This window comes from Athene cunicularia (assembly GCF_003259725.1).
Source record: "Athene cunicularia isolate RWA chromosome 4 unlocalized genomic scaffold, athCun1 chr4_part2, whole genome shotgun sequence".
Classification (NCBI taxonomy): domain Eukaryota; kingdom Metazoa; phylum Chordata; class Aves; order Strigiformes; family Strigidae; genus Athene; species Athene cunicularia.
Genome location: NW_020799099.1, coordinates 33,219,938 through 33,234,549, shown reverse-complemented (window position 1 = coordinate 33,234,549; position 14,612 = coordinate 33,219,938). Strand labels below are relative to the sequence as shown.

The window sequence follows — 14,612 nt, the reverse complement described above, 5'->3', positions numbered from 1 at the left end:
ACAATTTTGTACTCAAAGGCCTGTCATGTTAACCCAAAAACATTTCTCTAAGACTCCCTTCCCAACGTTTTTTTCCAAGGTCACACACCTCCAACAGGCTTCACGAGCAGATTTCCAAGGCAGAGTACAATATGATGCATGCCTACATAATATTCACTGAATATATATATTTGTTCTTGTGTAAGCGCATGGATCAAGGGACAATGAAAAACACATCAGGAAACCCTTTTTTGGGAGACAGTTGTTAAACTTTGATTATTGGCTGTGGAATAGTAATTTTTTTTTTTTTCAGCATTGAAGTGAAAATTTCTTTGCTAGGAGAAAGGACTACTTATAAATGAACTCAGCTTGTTACAAATTTAGCAGCTTAGAGGTGCTTTCCAGTTAACTGTAAATTCAGTAGTTAAGTCTCCCTGATGTGACTTCATGTTGTAATTTCAAGTTCAGTGTGTGATGAGCCACTCCCACACTTAGAAAGTAAAAGTTCCTTAGAGTACGAGGAGAAAAAAAAAAAAAAGGAAGAGTCAGGTTAGAAATTGGGTAAGAGTTCAACTACACTTGCACCAGTGACTGAGGTTCCCATAACACTAAGTTTAAGTTTTCAGGAAGTATAACTGTTTTATTTACACACACATTGAGGGAAGAGTATAAATGCCACACAAACCCATTAGAAATATAGAATTTATTTTTCTTTATATTCAGACAGCAATATATTGCAGATTTGAACATGCCACATCTTGTATCACAGGTGACTGAGGGATCCTAGGTTTATGGCTATTGCTAGCCCAGACCAACACAAAGTGTGTTTCTGGAGTGGCTCTCTTGAGATCTTTAAGCCATTAGCAGTGATTTTTGCAGAAGGGTGGTCTTCCACTTCATAAAAATCCACCTATCACAGCTACATTATTCAGCTGCTCACTGTATCTTACCTTTACAGCTCCAGATCTCAGGCAAGTCATCTTGAGAGTAGCAGTGGACAGGGAGATTGAGGACTTGCCCCTCATCTTCCCTCAGGCACCAGTTCTCAATAAAGGCAATACCATGTTATAAGGCCACCACATTCCTCATGGTCCATGAACTGTGCTTTTGGCAGGGCAGCTCCTTGCCCATCCTCAAGGCTCTGTGGCCCTTGCTTCCATTGCCCCCTCGCACATCCAGGTGCAAGTTAACCTAGAGAGACAACCTTACAGCTCTGACAACACCCTAAAACATGTTAAATCATCTACAACTTAAAGTCTCTGAGCAACAGGAAAAAAAGACAAAATTTTGTTATGTTTAAAGCTTCTGAGTACCATAAATGAGAGGTATCTTGACAAGCAGTGTCCTGACAGCATCTGTTCAGTGTACTCCATCCTGACAAGCTTCTGGTGCTTTTGGCCTTCTGTCCCTCCACACACTCAGCTAGAGAATACCAGGAGCTGCCGTGCACCACCACACACAGGTGGGGAGGGGGCATGGAGCAAGAAGAGCGAAGAGGAAAGGTGATACAGAGACCCTGCCCTTGGCAGGCTCTGCACCAGCCACACACAGAATACACATACACACGAGGAGGGGTTTTGCTGCTCCAGTTTTTGTGTTTGGGGTTTTTTTAAATTACAAAACATTATTCCTGCTAAGGCTGGTTGTGCAAAATTATTTTTCAAGAACCACCCCTTAGTCTGACTCTGTTCCTGTAGACAGACTTCCTATTGATCCATTTCTTACTAGCATCTTGCTGTAGTTTTTCTGCTGTTCTTCTTTGAAAGTATCTTTGACTTTTGCTCGTTTCAGACCTCCATCCCTAGAACAAAGCAAGAGAAAAAAATAGCAACCCATCATGATTGTTACCACTGCTGTTAAAAACTACGTACTGTATTATCTTACTCAACTCTAGAGTCTTAACCTAAGATTATTAATGCTTTTCTTCAAAACTTCTAGAACACCAAAGTTTAAGCATGTTTAATGCTTACACAGTCCAAATTTTGAGTTTAGCCCATTAAAGCAGCCTACTCATGTAGGCAACAGGTTGCACCTACCATAGAGATCTTTGCCAATCTGGGATGCTATTTCCCTAGACTGTAGAGGGAGTCAGTCTTCTGCAACACCATAGTTGTTTCTTGCCTTGCATCACTCAGAGAGCCAGCTGGGCCTCATAACTGAACCGTTCTCTTCATCAGGATCTTGCTCTCAAGTTTGTTTCATACAGTCCTATGACATCTAGACATTATGCTGCTACCTACTGAGGCAGGACATGAGGCTTTCTGCTCCGACTTTCTCAAGCCCTGTGTTTTATTTTCTGTTGTTCGTCAGCTTTGCCAAGTAACTTCACTTCTGCTCCTTAATCTCAACATGAGAAATAACTGTGAAGGGGCCCTTCTTCAAAAGCATCAAGCCTTTAGGCAAAACTCACTGCATGAGAGCTACATGCTCCACAGACTTTATGCACCTTTTTTATTTGTACTTCCACATATGTGCATGTGAAGTTACTCCCTCATTGTCTCCTGAGTGGAATAAAGTTGAATGTTATGTGACACAAAGCTAAGGGAGGAAGCACATCTCAAACTAACAACGAACAGTCCACCAAGTTTCCCAAGGATGGCACCACTCACCAGGGAAGTTCAGTCAGTCCTCCTTGGCGAGCAATGGCTGACCTCACTCTGTTGGCAAACTGAACTGCATCTTCGCCTTCCTTCAAGGGTCAGGAACCCAACATAATCAGAGAGAAGCAAATTTGAAACAGACTTCCATAACACTTTTCATCTGCCGCCTCATCAAATTAGCTCACTGCCAAACGATCCACCCCTTATCATGCCAACACAATCTGATGTTCCAATATGACAGTCATTTCGCTCATTCTTCCACTAAAGTGTTTGAAATTAGGGGAAAGTGTTTCTCCCAACAAGATGGAACATTAACAGCGTGGTTACTGTGAACAGCACTGTATTTGCTGCTATCCTTTGCATATTTGATGCTCTGCTGATGGTACCATCAGAAAAAGCTAAGTCAAATCACACAAAGTCAACATTAACAAAACTCCAGTATAAAACTCTGATTTGGAGACATGGGGTGGGGAGGTGTTTTGGGGGGGGAGTAAAGAGAGGCACTAACAGACACAGTCAAGCTCTTAAAGAGTGATCAGTTAACCAAATGCTAGCTTACCTTTCTAACCATTGGTGGCATATACCAGACGTTGCAGACAATGGCCCAGCTGGTCATTATTCGCAGCAGATAGCTCACAATGTTGTATTTGCTGCTGTTCCAGAAGGCATCTCCAAACTGAGGATCATACTGCAAGGGGTCATAAATCAAAGTTGTAGAAGAATTTTAAGCACAACCTCTGGTGTGTTTGAAATAGATTTTTAAGGCCTAGTGGAATGTGTTCAGGACTACCTTGTGATATTACCAAGGTAACAGGAACACTGCTCCACAGGCCTGAGAAGTGTTCTCAGCCTGCTGCTTGTATAGTCTCTGCCCAAGGCTGGCTTAAAACCCCATCAAGCTAATCCTAGAAAGACAGTTTTAACAAAGGATGATGAATTGACTAAACACAGGGGTTTTGCTAGATTAATAGAATTTAACACGTAGAAACTGCTTGCTCTACCCAAGCTTTTAATAGAACATCTTGAAGTCTTTGTCAGAATTGTGTGAGATGAAAATGAGTGGAAGGAAGATGAAGAAGATGACCTGAAAAGATGACCCTGAAAATGAAACAAGTATTGGAACCAGAAGAGAAGAATTTGGCTGAGACAGGGGATTATAGTAAATGATAAGTGATGAGAATCAAGAACTAAAAAGGTTGAGTGGAAGCTTACAAAGACTTTGGACTTGGGTAAGAGATTTCGGAGCAGTATAGAAACTGCACGAGTCCTTCGACACTGGCTGTTCTCTGCGGCCTTGGCCCAACCCCGAGTTATTAATAAAGCAAACCTAGAGATACCCATATCTGGTCATTCTGTTTCTCCCTTGAACACAAGGGATAAAAACCTTTCCCCACAGACCACCAGAGCCTGTCTCAGATCCAAGGTGGATGCTCTCAGTCATGTGCCAGAGTAAGAAAATTCACTACTGACATGTTTGCTCAGAAAACAATCAGCCTGTGCTTATTAGCACTGCTTGTGATTGCACAACAGGACCAGCAGCAGTGTCACCCAAACAGCCAGAACAGCCAAGTCTGCTTCCAACTGCATCAGATTCTCTTCCCTTTAGTGCTGGGAAGGACTAGCTGGATCTCCCTTCCTTCCAGCTCTCTGGAGGAAGAAACTGACCCCACCAGGCTGACCCCAGCCAGGCTCCACAGGCTGAAGGCCTTCACTTTCTCCTTTCAGCCACCTATTCTCCAGGAGTCATCTGCAGCATGGAGCCAATTGCCAGAGCCACTGTGCTTTCATTAGCAGTTGTACTGAGACAGCTCCCTACCACCCTGGCAAAAAACAGAACCCAAACTTTCAATAGCCAGCTATTTCCACTTACTTTGATCGCAACAGGATAGATTGTCCCTCCTATTTCAAAGCTCCCCTTCTTGAACATCATCACAGATGTATTGTTGATGCAGGTGCCTGTCCAGAAGAGAAACTAAAGTCATTACTCCACACAACCTACCACATTTCAGTAGCAACGCTACATCAAGATACAGATCTTAAGCTCATGAGCAAATGCAGGCCCTTAAGCATCTCCTCCCTGCTTGCTTTCATTCTTTGTCTCATGACTGACTGAAGTCAGAACGTGTAAGACAAGAAGCACAAGGCTGAGGTTAAATCTGTAGGATGGTGAAATATTCACAGGGCAAAACAAACCATCTTCCCACTCTTATGCTTACAGCTTCTGCCAGGAGACCCAACAGCATTGTGTTGTTTTCATCTAATCTCACATTAAAGATGAAAAATAAGAGTGCCCTCATAAAATACTAAGCCTGAGGAGGTAAAGATACATTTGAGTACCAGAAGCCATGAAAAGAGAACAGGGATAACATCTACACTGAGTGGAAATAAGGAAAATTCAGCTTACCTTCTGGAAAAATTAAGATCGGGAGCTTGCTTTTATCCGCCACATGTTCCCTGAGTCTGTGGAAGCACAACCAAAGCTTAAACACCAGCTCCTTTCCACTCTTCTTTAGCCAGACAGATGCATTAGAAATATATTCACAAATAACAGATTTGTTTAAAACCAAAGCCTTTTACTGTAAACTAATTTGTACTTGCTTTTCTGTTTGATAAACCTGAAGCTTTGTGCAAGCCATCCCTTAGGCCCCTGGTGCATTACACTGAGACAACATCCTGTTTTCTTTCCTCTGTATTATTTTATTAATGACTGTCAGGGAAGCTAACAAATATATGTCATTAAGTCAGTTCAATTAACTCTGATCAACTCAACCTGCAAGAAATTACCTACACAAAAACCTTGTGCAGTGGTCCATCCAGGCTCTGCTTACTTAACAGCAGATTTCTTAAAAAGGACAACTCCTAAATGCTTACAGCTCACAGAATTTGAGTAACAAGTGGCAAAGCTGTCCTGCTGCAGAGGCCAGTGAGGTGGTGAAGTTCACCTGTCAAAATTAACCTGGAAGTTCTTTAAAAATCAGGAAGAATTTATCTCGCTGTACTACACATACCAAATGGGTATGGCTTCGGTGACCTTCTGCAGAGAACTGCCCTCGTACACAGCTCACTGTTGTAGCTAGGTACATTTCTTGCCCCTCATACAAATGAGCAAAGCTTGTTATTTCTAGTGGCTCATAATTTTGAATGAAGTGAAGACAGTTCACATCACAGAAATACTGATGGAAAAAATGGACTTTCTCTTCAGCAGAAAGTCTCAGAATTTGAACTATCTTCACATCCTTTCAAAATGTGTTATCTAAATCCATCACACTAGCTATGATGCTGATGGCTACCCAAACGAGATGTTTTGTGGCAGTCTGCTGCAATCCAGACCTTAGAGCCTCTGCTCTGAACCCTTTCACCCTTCATAGACTTGTCAAGCCTTCCTTGGGGACCTGGGAAGATGACATTTTGCCTGCAGTCTACTGTTCCCAAGCCCCCTCAATCAGGCCTATCTGGATCATTCTGAACGATCCCGTGTACTGCACACAACCCCTCCAACTCACTCCTGCTGAGCCACTACTACAGCGATTGCTTCCACTCCTACCTACATCTACCCCCATTTCACAGAATCACACAACCATCTAGGTTGGAAGAGACCTTGAAGATCATCCAGTCCAACCACTGAATTTGCAATGCCCTGAATCATCCCAGCCTACAGTAACATGGAGTTACAGATAACTCACAACCCTGTGATCAGCACTGATAAGCAGCAGTCATCATTTGGAATAACTAGATACAGCTCCTGCTAGGAGACAGTCAGCCTTTTGCCCTCTCAAGGGCCCAAGGTTCCAAGTTCCCTGTCTCCCACAGCAACCTCATCAGCTTCTCAGGCTTCTGCCTTTCCAAAGCTTTAACTCCTTATCTGGGTCTTTGATTGTTCCATGCCTCTTCGGGGATTAGATACCCGACCATGGCTCTCAGGCACTAGTAGTTACTAGAGTCAGAGCAGCACTGCCATCCCCTGTCCCAGCCCACCCCTCACCTTTTGGTCACTAGAAGGCGATCTTTCATTTCCGAGCGTTCAAACCAGACGTGAGGACAGGCCTTGACTGCAGCTCTCTGAATAACTCCCATTAGTCCACCGTGAACCTGGCCAACCTGCGAGCCCAAGGGGAGCATATGAGACACCTGAAAAAATGAGAAGTTCCTCTTCTGCATCCCCCCACCCCCCCAAAAAAAACCCCAAACAGAAACACTGGAGACTGCAAACCAGGATTGGGCAGTGTCCATAAAAGCTATTAAGATGCATTCCCTTGGAAGGATCTAGATGCATGTGTGGAAGATGATCTCAAGTGTTTCACCAGATGGAGCACCTAGCACTGACACTGCCAGGACCACCTCACCAGCATGGAACTTGGAGACCAACTTCTACACAGTTCACACTCTTCCCCACTGACTGGTGCTCAAGCTACTCTCTCTCCTGTGAAAATTAAACACTGAACTCCACAACCAATACCCCACAATCTCTCCCTCAGCTGTGGTCGCCACAGATCCCCTCTTACCATTGCATAGCATCCATCGTTGGTCAAAATGATTGCATCTATTGGTGATGTGTGGTTGGCAACACAGATTCCTCCTTTCTGAGGTTTGTTTTCCCTGAAATTACATTTTTTTTTTTGTTAGACTACTAGCACACTCATCACCACATGACACGCAGCAGTTTCACAAAGCTGTCAGGTGGCTCAGCATCTAGTGTTACATTAACCTGCAGGTCAGGAGAGCGCTGCACCATTTCAAAAGGGGCAACTCGCACACACAGAAGTACACACACACACACACACACACACACACTTCTGTTATGGTAACACCAGCTCACTCACTTGTTATGGTAGTGGATAGTACCAGACAGAGCTCTGACAAGGATGCGGGAGCATGTGAGGTGGACCACTTCACTCAGATAGTTTTTCACACTGAAAGAAAGAACAGGCATTTGGAGCATCCTGGAAAGCAGCTAGACACACACACACAATAATCCTCAGCCTACTCAACACAACTCAGGGCTGAAACTTTCCTGGTACTCTGGGATATTCCAGAGCTCTACCAGAGTACAGAGGGATATTCCCAGCTCTACCACTCACTCTCTACAGCAGCTCAGCCAAGACATGTCATACCCTCGCTCCCGCTGACCCAGGCAAGGCTGTCATCTCCTCACTGGTTATTTTTTTTATACCGGCACTGTTCTCCCTTACCACGCTCCCTCCAAGTCTCTCATGACAGCAAGAGGAGCCCATCAGAAACCACCAGCTTCACTTGCCAAGCCTGGCAAGAAGCCAACCTCAGTCCAAGTTCCAAATGCCACTAAAAAGCAACACCACAAGTTTGTGGGTGTAGTGGTCTATCAGTAGTCTACCACCTGTAAAAATCTGTCCAGTCCTAACCTCGAGCAGCTTGCACTGATGTAACTTGGCAAGTTCATTCCGCACACACCACAGGCAGCACCTACCTGCTGTTTGGCAGCTGTCCTACCATTGTTGTCCCCACAATCATTGAGGTAATCCCAATGGCAGCAAGAGTAAAGCTACAGATAAGAGAGACATCAAGATAAGTAGTTTTGCTCATTTTAATTCACTTTTCCCTTTAAAATGGAAAAGGATTGCAGGAATTCAGTTATTCCTCAGATACTTCATGTATCCAGTTCTCTAACAGTAATTCCCTGACATGTTCAAAATCATGGTCTAGCCAAAGCAGCAGATTCAGATACCTCAGTGCATGTAGTGTCAGGGAGCATTACAGCTCACCCAGCTTACACTTATGTTGACATTATGGATGATTTTGGGGAAGCATTCACAGGAAAGATGACCCACGGGCTCTAACATTCTCTCCCTAGTAAATGGCAAGATAAAAGTGCTCTGAATGGCTTCTTAAGCATTCAAAGGAGAGTTCAGGTGGGTTCATCTTCTCTATCTGCTAATGATGCTTTTGGGTTAAAAAAGCTGAGATGCCATTTCTCAAGAAAACATGTATTTATGTGTTCCCAGGCTGACAAAATCCCTCAGCACCCACGAGCTTACCGCAGAGGCAGGAGGAAGCAGTACCGCACTATAACCCCGATGCCCCACACGATGCTCAGCCTCAGGCTGATGTAGTGGAAGTTGACATTAGTCCTTGTGAGGAGATTCCAGGACACCAGCTCTTCAGAGGAAAACCTCTGGGTGACTTCATCTTCCACAATAGCCTCGAACCCTTTTCTGCAGAAGTAGAATATGTCAGAGAATTCAAAGTTCACTCGATGCAGACGTGCAATTTCTTTCTCCATAGGCGTTTCATCTCTTTCAATGATACCTGGGGAATGAGAGAGTAACTGTAAGAAGAAATAATTCTACACAGTAACAATCACCCTCCAAATCACTCACTGCTCTGCATTACAAGACAAGACAAATTTACTGTCCTGTGACAGCAGGATCAGATGGGCAGCTGAACACAGCATACTCTTCAGTAAGCCAGTTCTAGCTCCTCTTCCTCACAAACACCTCGAGCAGCAAATATATCACATTATGTTGCCTGCTGAAGGTGAAGCAAGGCAGCAAGCCTTTTCCCACCATCCCACTTAGCAACTTTACCCCAAGACCATCTTATGGAAACCAAGCCTCTGGCCTTCCCATTCTCTTCTCCTGGTGCTGTGAGTATTTAAGGGCATTCAGTCTCCTCCATGGTGGCTTCCCTGCCCCCAGGCCTGTCTCTTGTCAGACATTCTGGTTCCCCACAGCCACATTCAGCTGAGACACGCTCCCAGAGCACCACAGCTACCCAACATCTGCACACAGACCTGCTTTGAACCGAACATCTCCCTCGCTTCACAACACACTTCCTTTCTATAAGTAGACAGGACCACGCTATTTTTTTAGTTTGAAGCAAATAAAAACCCTCCAAAAAACAGAAAGTCAGAATAACTTATGCCTAGAGGTACCTTGCTATAATTTAGTTTGTCACTAACAGCTGTGTTTCAGTTGAACTCTGCCCACATAATGCCTGGCAATAGAAAAGAAACCTGAAGAGTTCAGAGCTGCAGCACAAATAGCCAAATATTCCCTCCCACCAAGATACAAGTCCCACAAATCACTGAGAACAACATGCAGGAGAGATGTCACACTGCAACAAAACCCATTAGCACCTTGGCTCCAAACTTGACAGCCATGACTTGCAATTCCAACAGTGGACCACCTCAGTGCACTGTTCTATTGCTAGGCTATATATATAAACCATTAATATGGCACACCCAAACACCCGTCAAGATCTAAATTATACACACATGAACCACATCAAGCATTTCCCACAATGGACTACACTTGTGTTGCATTTTAAACCCGGACCTAGTTTGTGTTTTTTCTCTCTGTCAGTCCATTAAAGCTCCAAGCTGTGAAACATCCAGGACTGCAGGTGAGTGAGCCCAACCTGTCTGCTCCAAGCTGCTGCTGGGGTGGGAGACAGCTCACAGCCAAGACACTGTGCAGCAGCCATCGCACCAGTACCACTCCTCTCTCCGGTTCCCAGAGAACAGGGAATGATTCCTCCTTATCCAAGCAGCTGGTGAGCCTGGCTCCAACAGCCTGACTGAAACCAGCCCAGGGTTCGAGTTTCCCTCACTGCTGGCACAGCCCAGAGAGTGTGGCTGTTGCCTCTTGCCTCACCAGCCCACGCTGTCCTTGTCACAGGACACCCCACGCACAAGCTGCCTGGCAGCCCTGGCACAAGCTATTCTGAGCCAAGACCTCAGCAGCACCTGAACATATTATGACCAGAATTAAAACACATGCTGTTCAGCTGATCTTGTAATAAGAAGTAACATTTAATGGCCTTTAATCCCTTGGCTATGGGTAGAGTTGAGTTTGCCAAAGACAGCTAAAAGGTAGCACTATGCAGCAGTACAGCAAACATCACTCAACCAAAAAACACCATAGCTGCTGCATTACTCAGTGTCTCAGCACGACCCCCAAGTCTTCGAGCTCACACACTCAGTCAGCTAATTACACCAGGCTCAAATTTTACACTATCCCCTTACAGTCATATTATTTACATAAGCCTTTCTTTTAGTAGATGTCACTTTCCAAACTCTGACTTAACAGCATTTTTGTGGTTTTTAAACCCAACAACTTGAAGAGGCCAGCCTTCTGACACAGCCAACACCCCCACCAAGCGCTGAGAACTGGCCTCTCTGCAATGAGACAGACACCTGGCCTCCAAGCATCTGCTGAGCCAAGAGCTACCGCCAGGCACAGCACATAACCATGCTGCCCTCTAACACAGCAGGACAGGTGACAGCACCAGGTAATTCCCCACACAGCAGCTACACCAGCCAGCATTTTTCTTGGGACTGTTCCTTATCACACCACCAATGCAGGGGCACTGGCTGCACTGGCAACAGATGTGAAATACACTGGGTTTGGTACTGCAGAGAAAGGTGGTGTCTCCTCAGTCACACTCTTGTCTCTCATGTTGAGGGACACTGGATTTTAAGGCCTTCAGGGAGGACAATTTTTCCTCTGCCTGGGAACAGGCAAACTTGCCCTTGCACATACACCTGCAATGCTCCCTCCTGTCCTGACCCAACTCCTACTGAAGACTGGATGCTCAGAAGAGATAGAAGAGGTGCTACACATTCTCCTTCAGCACTTAACACACATATGTGTACACACACAGACACTTAACCTTTACCCTGTTTTAATCAGCTACTCCATAACTCATTATCACCAAGAATTTCTCCTCCCTCAGTAAATATCGCATAATGCAATTGGGCCTCTCCACCTGTCCATGTTCTGTCACCTCATGGAACACCAGCTTATCTACTGCAGTGTTAGGGCTACACCTGTCCCAGCCCTCGAGTACTTTCATCCACGTACAGGAACCCAGAGTCCTAATCACAACTCAGACCTATGCTTAAAAAGCTCTCAAAAGCAATATACAGAGCCCAGCTTGGCACTGCAGACTCCACATCTCCCCTGCTCCCCATACCTTCTCAAGTAAGGAATAGTTAGACTCCAGCTTACTGCACTAAGAGCCACCTACAACAGGGAAAGGTTTTAATTTTCATTTCAAATATAAAAAGGACATTAAGAGTCTGCTTCGGGCGGCCAATGTGATTGTGTGTCCCCATCCATAAAACCACCTGAACACGGCCTGCATACAATCACCTATATGGATTACCTAGAGTCATTATATAGTCATTCAGGTTGGAAAAGACCTTTAAGATGGAGTCCAGCCATAAACGTAACACTGTCAAGTCCACCACTAAACCATGTCCCCAGGTATCACATCTATACCTCCAGGGATGGTGACTCAGCCACTCCCCTGTGCAGCCTGTGCCAACACCTGATATCCCTTTTGGTGAAGAAATTTTTCCTAATATTGACTCTAAGCCTCCCCTGGCACTACTTGAAGCTGTGCTCTCTTGTCTTATCACTTGCCCTCACTCCAACCTCCTTCCAGGTAGCTGTAGAGAACAATAGGTCTCCCCACAGCCTCCTCTTCCCCTGTTCCCTCAGCTGCTCCTCACAGGACTTGTTCTCTCGAGCCTTCAGCAGCTTCATTGTTCTTTTTTAACATCCTCCAGCACCTCAATGTCTTTCTTATAATGAGGGCCCAGTTCTTGAAAGACAGAGTGGCAACTTCTCATCATAGCTGATGAGATCTTGAGCTGATCTCCACTTATTTCTCTGCATGAGCCCAGAGGACAGGTCCCCGGTCACTGAAATGGGAATCCTGCTCTTGGGATACCCAGAGGGCTCTGCAGAGACCATTTTACTATCACTGAATACTCCAGAGTGGAATGCCCTCAGATCAGCCCAGGTTCTGAACTACAGCACGTATTAGAACTATACACATTAGTTACACATACAGGGGGAACAGGCACTTGTAGGTTTATGGAAACATAGCTCAGAGCATAATCTACTAGCTGAGTCCCCTCTTCCTTTACCTTTCTTTTCTAGAGAAGAAAAAAAACCTACATGCCAGAACAATCAGATGTCTAAGAAGAGCACCTACTGCATGGCTAAAGCAGCAGAGTTGAACCTCTTGCCCTGTCACTGACCCGTGACACCATGGGATACTATCACACTCACAGGAAGAAAAAGGGTATCTGACTGCATCACTGACAATGTGTGAAACACAGATAGCAGGGCACTGATATTATTTGGAAGGATCACTCACCTTGCTTTCCCCTCACCCCAAATAAACCACCCCACAACTTTCAGGACACTGGTGAGTGATACAGGACGTACTTTTTTTTCAGCCACTTTCAAGTCAGCAATTAAGACAAACTTTAACCTGTTTTTAAGAGCTGCTGTAGAGTAGCTCCTGTTTATTATTACAAGTGTTAACCAACAGTCAGTTCTGCTGCCATCAGAGCCTGTGTCATGCCTGGCCTGCAGGTAGTACAAACCAGTGTTTTGATAAAAATATTCCTTTGGAGACAAAACACAGTAGTTCAGTGCTATATACTGTATCATGTTCATATGAGCCAATTTGTAAAATCAGGAAACAATTGACTTGTCTACTAACTGGCAAGCTGGTCCTGTTTCCAGCTGTGCTGCCTAATGAAGGAGCACACAGAAAATGCTGACACTGAAAATCAAGTACTGAGGAGTCAGGGACCAGGAGAAAACCAAGAACCAGAAAACTGGCTGCAATGCCTTGTGCAGCCTTCTCCTATTTCTGGTACACCTTCAGACTGCTCCCTGCACTTACAACTCCGAAGCCTTACAGCCAACTCTGACCTAGTACAGCCTAGCACAGCACACACAGTGTAGGGGTTAAGATACAGTAAAAGAACTAGTTTCAAAATTAGGCTAAAGGAAGAAATATGAAGCAACTCTTCAGTTGCCTTTCTACAGATATGATTTAAGAAGTTTGTCTAGCAAACACAGCTAACTCCAGGGCATGAAACACCACATGTTTCCACCCAGCAGTCCTATAACAGACCAAGCACAGAGCTTGGGAAGGAAAAGTGCTGTCCCCTAAACATTCAGATCTCCTCTGAGATCACGTGTACTCTGATGATGGTAGGACTGAGATAGCTGGCCAGCAGCCCTGCAAAGCAACCTGAAGCCAGCTTTCAAGGCAAAAATCAAGCTCATAGCGTATCTCAAAAATCTCCCTCAACAGAGGACAGTCTCCATCTTAAGCTCTACTTTGCTTTGCTAAACTTAGTGTTATTGCATACCCTTCATTTCCTCATCCCCTGATTTTTCAATCATTCAGTACAAGCCAGTAAAAGACGCATTTCATTCTGCAGGAACCGTTCTTGTGCCAGTAGCATTGCAAAACCAGTCAACGTAACAGTTTGCTTGTAACCAGCCCACCTCTTCTTCAGTTCTCTCACACATACATCTACCTTCTCCATTTGAAGGGATTCAGTTCTCCTACTTTAGAATATCAGTCTTAACAATTTGATTTTACCCCAAGCTCTCACCATTAGCAGCAGGAGTCTTTAGCATCTGTGGCTGTGGCTTTTTGACACCTTTTTCTATCCGTATGGTGGCCCACTGTGGAGAGAAAAAAAACCAATTTCACAAATGTGGTAACAACTTGAAAAAAAGTCACCTAAAAAAGCAACAGTTAAATCAGGTTGTGATTTTCAAATAATATTTTTACCAGGTAATCACCATCCATCCTCTCAGAGATGTGTCCACAAATCCACACACAGCTCCTCTGAGAAACACTGCCTCAGTGTATTTAATAATAAAAAAACCCCACTCAGTGCTGGCAAGTACTTCACAGCTCTGCTTGCCAATCTTTGGAGAGCTGACTCGGTGCTTCACAGGTGTTTCAGCTGCAGTTCAGACACACAGTCCCCCCCCCCGAGCCTGATGGGCCTCAGTCTGCCTTTCTACTTGCACACCAGCCACAGAGCCATGGCTGCACGGGAAGCTCCACAAGTTGAGCTAGACAACAGCCCCCGAGCACACGGCATGTGCTCACAGAGCCAACAGACACACGGCAGCTCAGCTTGTCTTCTTTTAGAGGAGTTTCACCATACTGAAAGGAAAAGACACAGTCCTAACTGGGTTAAGTCAAACTGAGGCCTGCACACAGCTAACT

General features: G+C 44.8%; 1 protein-coding gene across 1 annotated transcript; it reads right to left on the bottom strand.

Annotated features, from left to right (window-relative positions):
- Nucleotides 1-662: 662 nt before the first annotated feature.
- Nucleotides 663-14,183, bottom strand: LOC113479713 (glycerol-3-phosphate acyltransferase 3). Its single transcript, XM_026847971.1, has 12 exons — nt 14,166-14,183; nt 13,984-14,056; nt 8,591-8,861; nt 8,023-8,097; nt 7,400-7,489; nt 7,082-7,175; nt 6,562-6,677; nt 4,984-5,039; nt 4,450-4,535; nt 3,139-3,267; nt 2,589-2,668; nt 663-1,780 (listed from the first exon to the last, which is right to left on the bottom strand). Exons 1-12 carry the CDS (start codon nt 14,181-14,183, stop codon nt 1,654-1,656), a joined length of 1,215 nt encoding a protein of 404 aa, XP_026703772.1. The 3' UTR covers nt 663-1,653.
- Between the last annotated feature and the right edge of the window lie 429 nt (nt 14,184-14,612).

Excerpts from the sequence above, each read along its gene's own strand:
- LOC113479713 (XM_026847971.1), bottom strand. Across the intron at positions 7,490-8,022 it reads GGACAGCTGCCAAACAGCAG|TGTGAAAAACTATCTGAGTG; the intron begins GTAGGTGCTGCC and ends TCTTTCTTTCAG. Across the intron at positions 1,781-2,588 it reads GGACTGACTGAACTTCCCTG|GGATGGAGGTCTGAAACGAG; the intron begins GTGAGTGGTGCC and ends GCTTTGTTCTAG.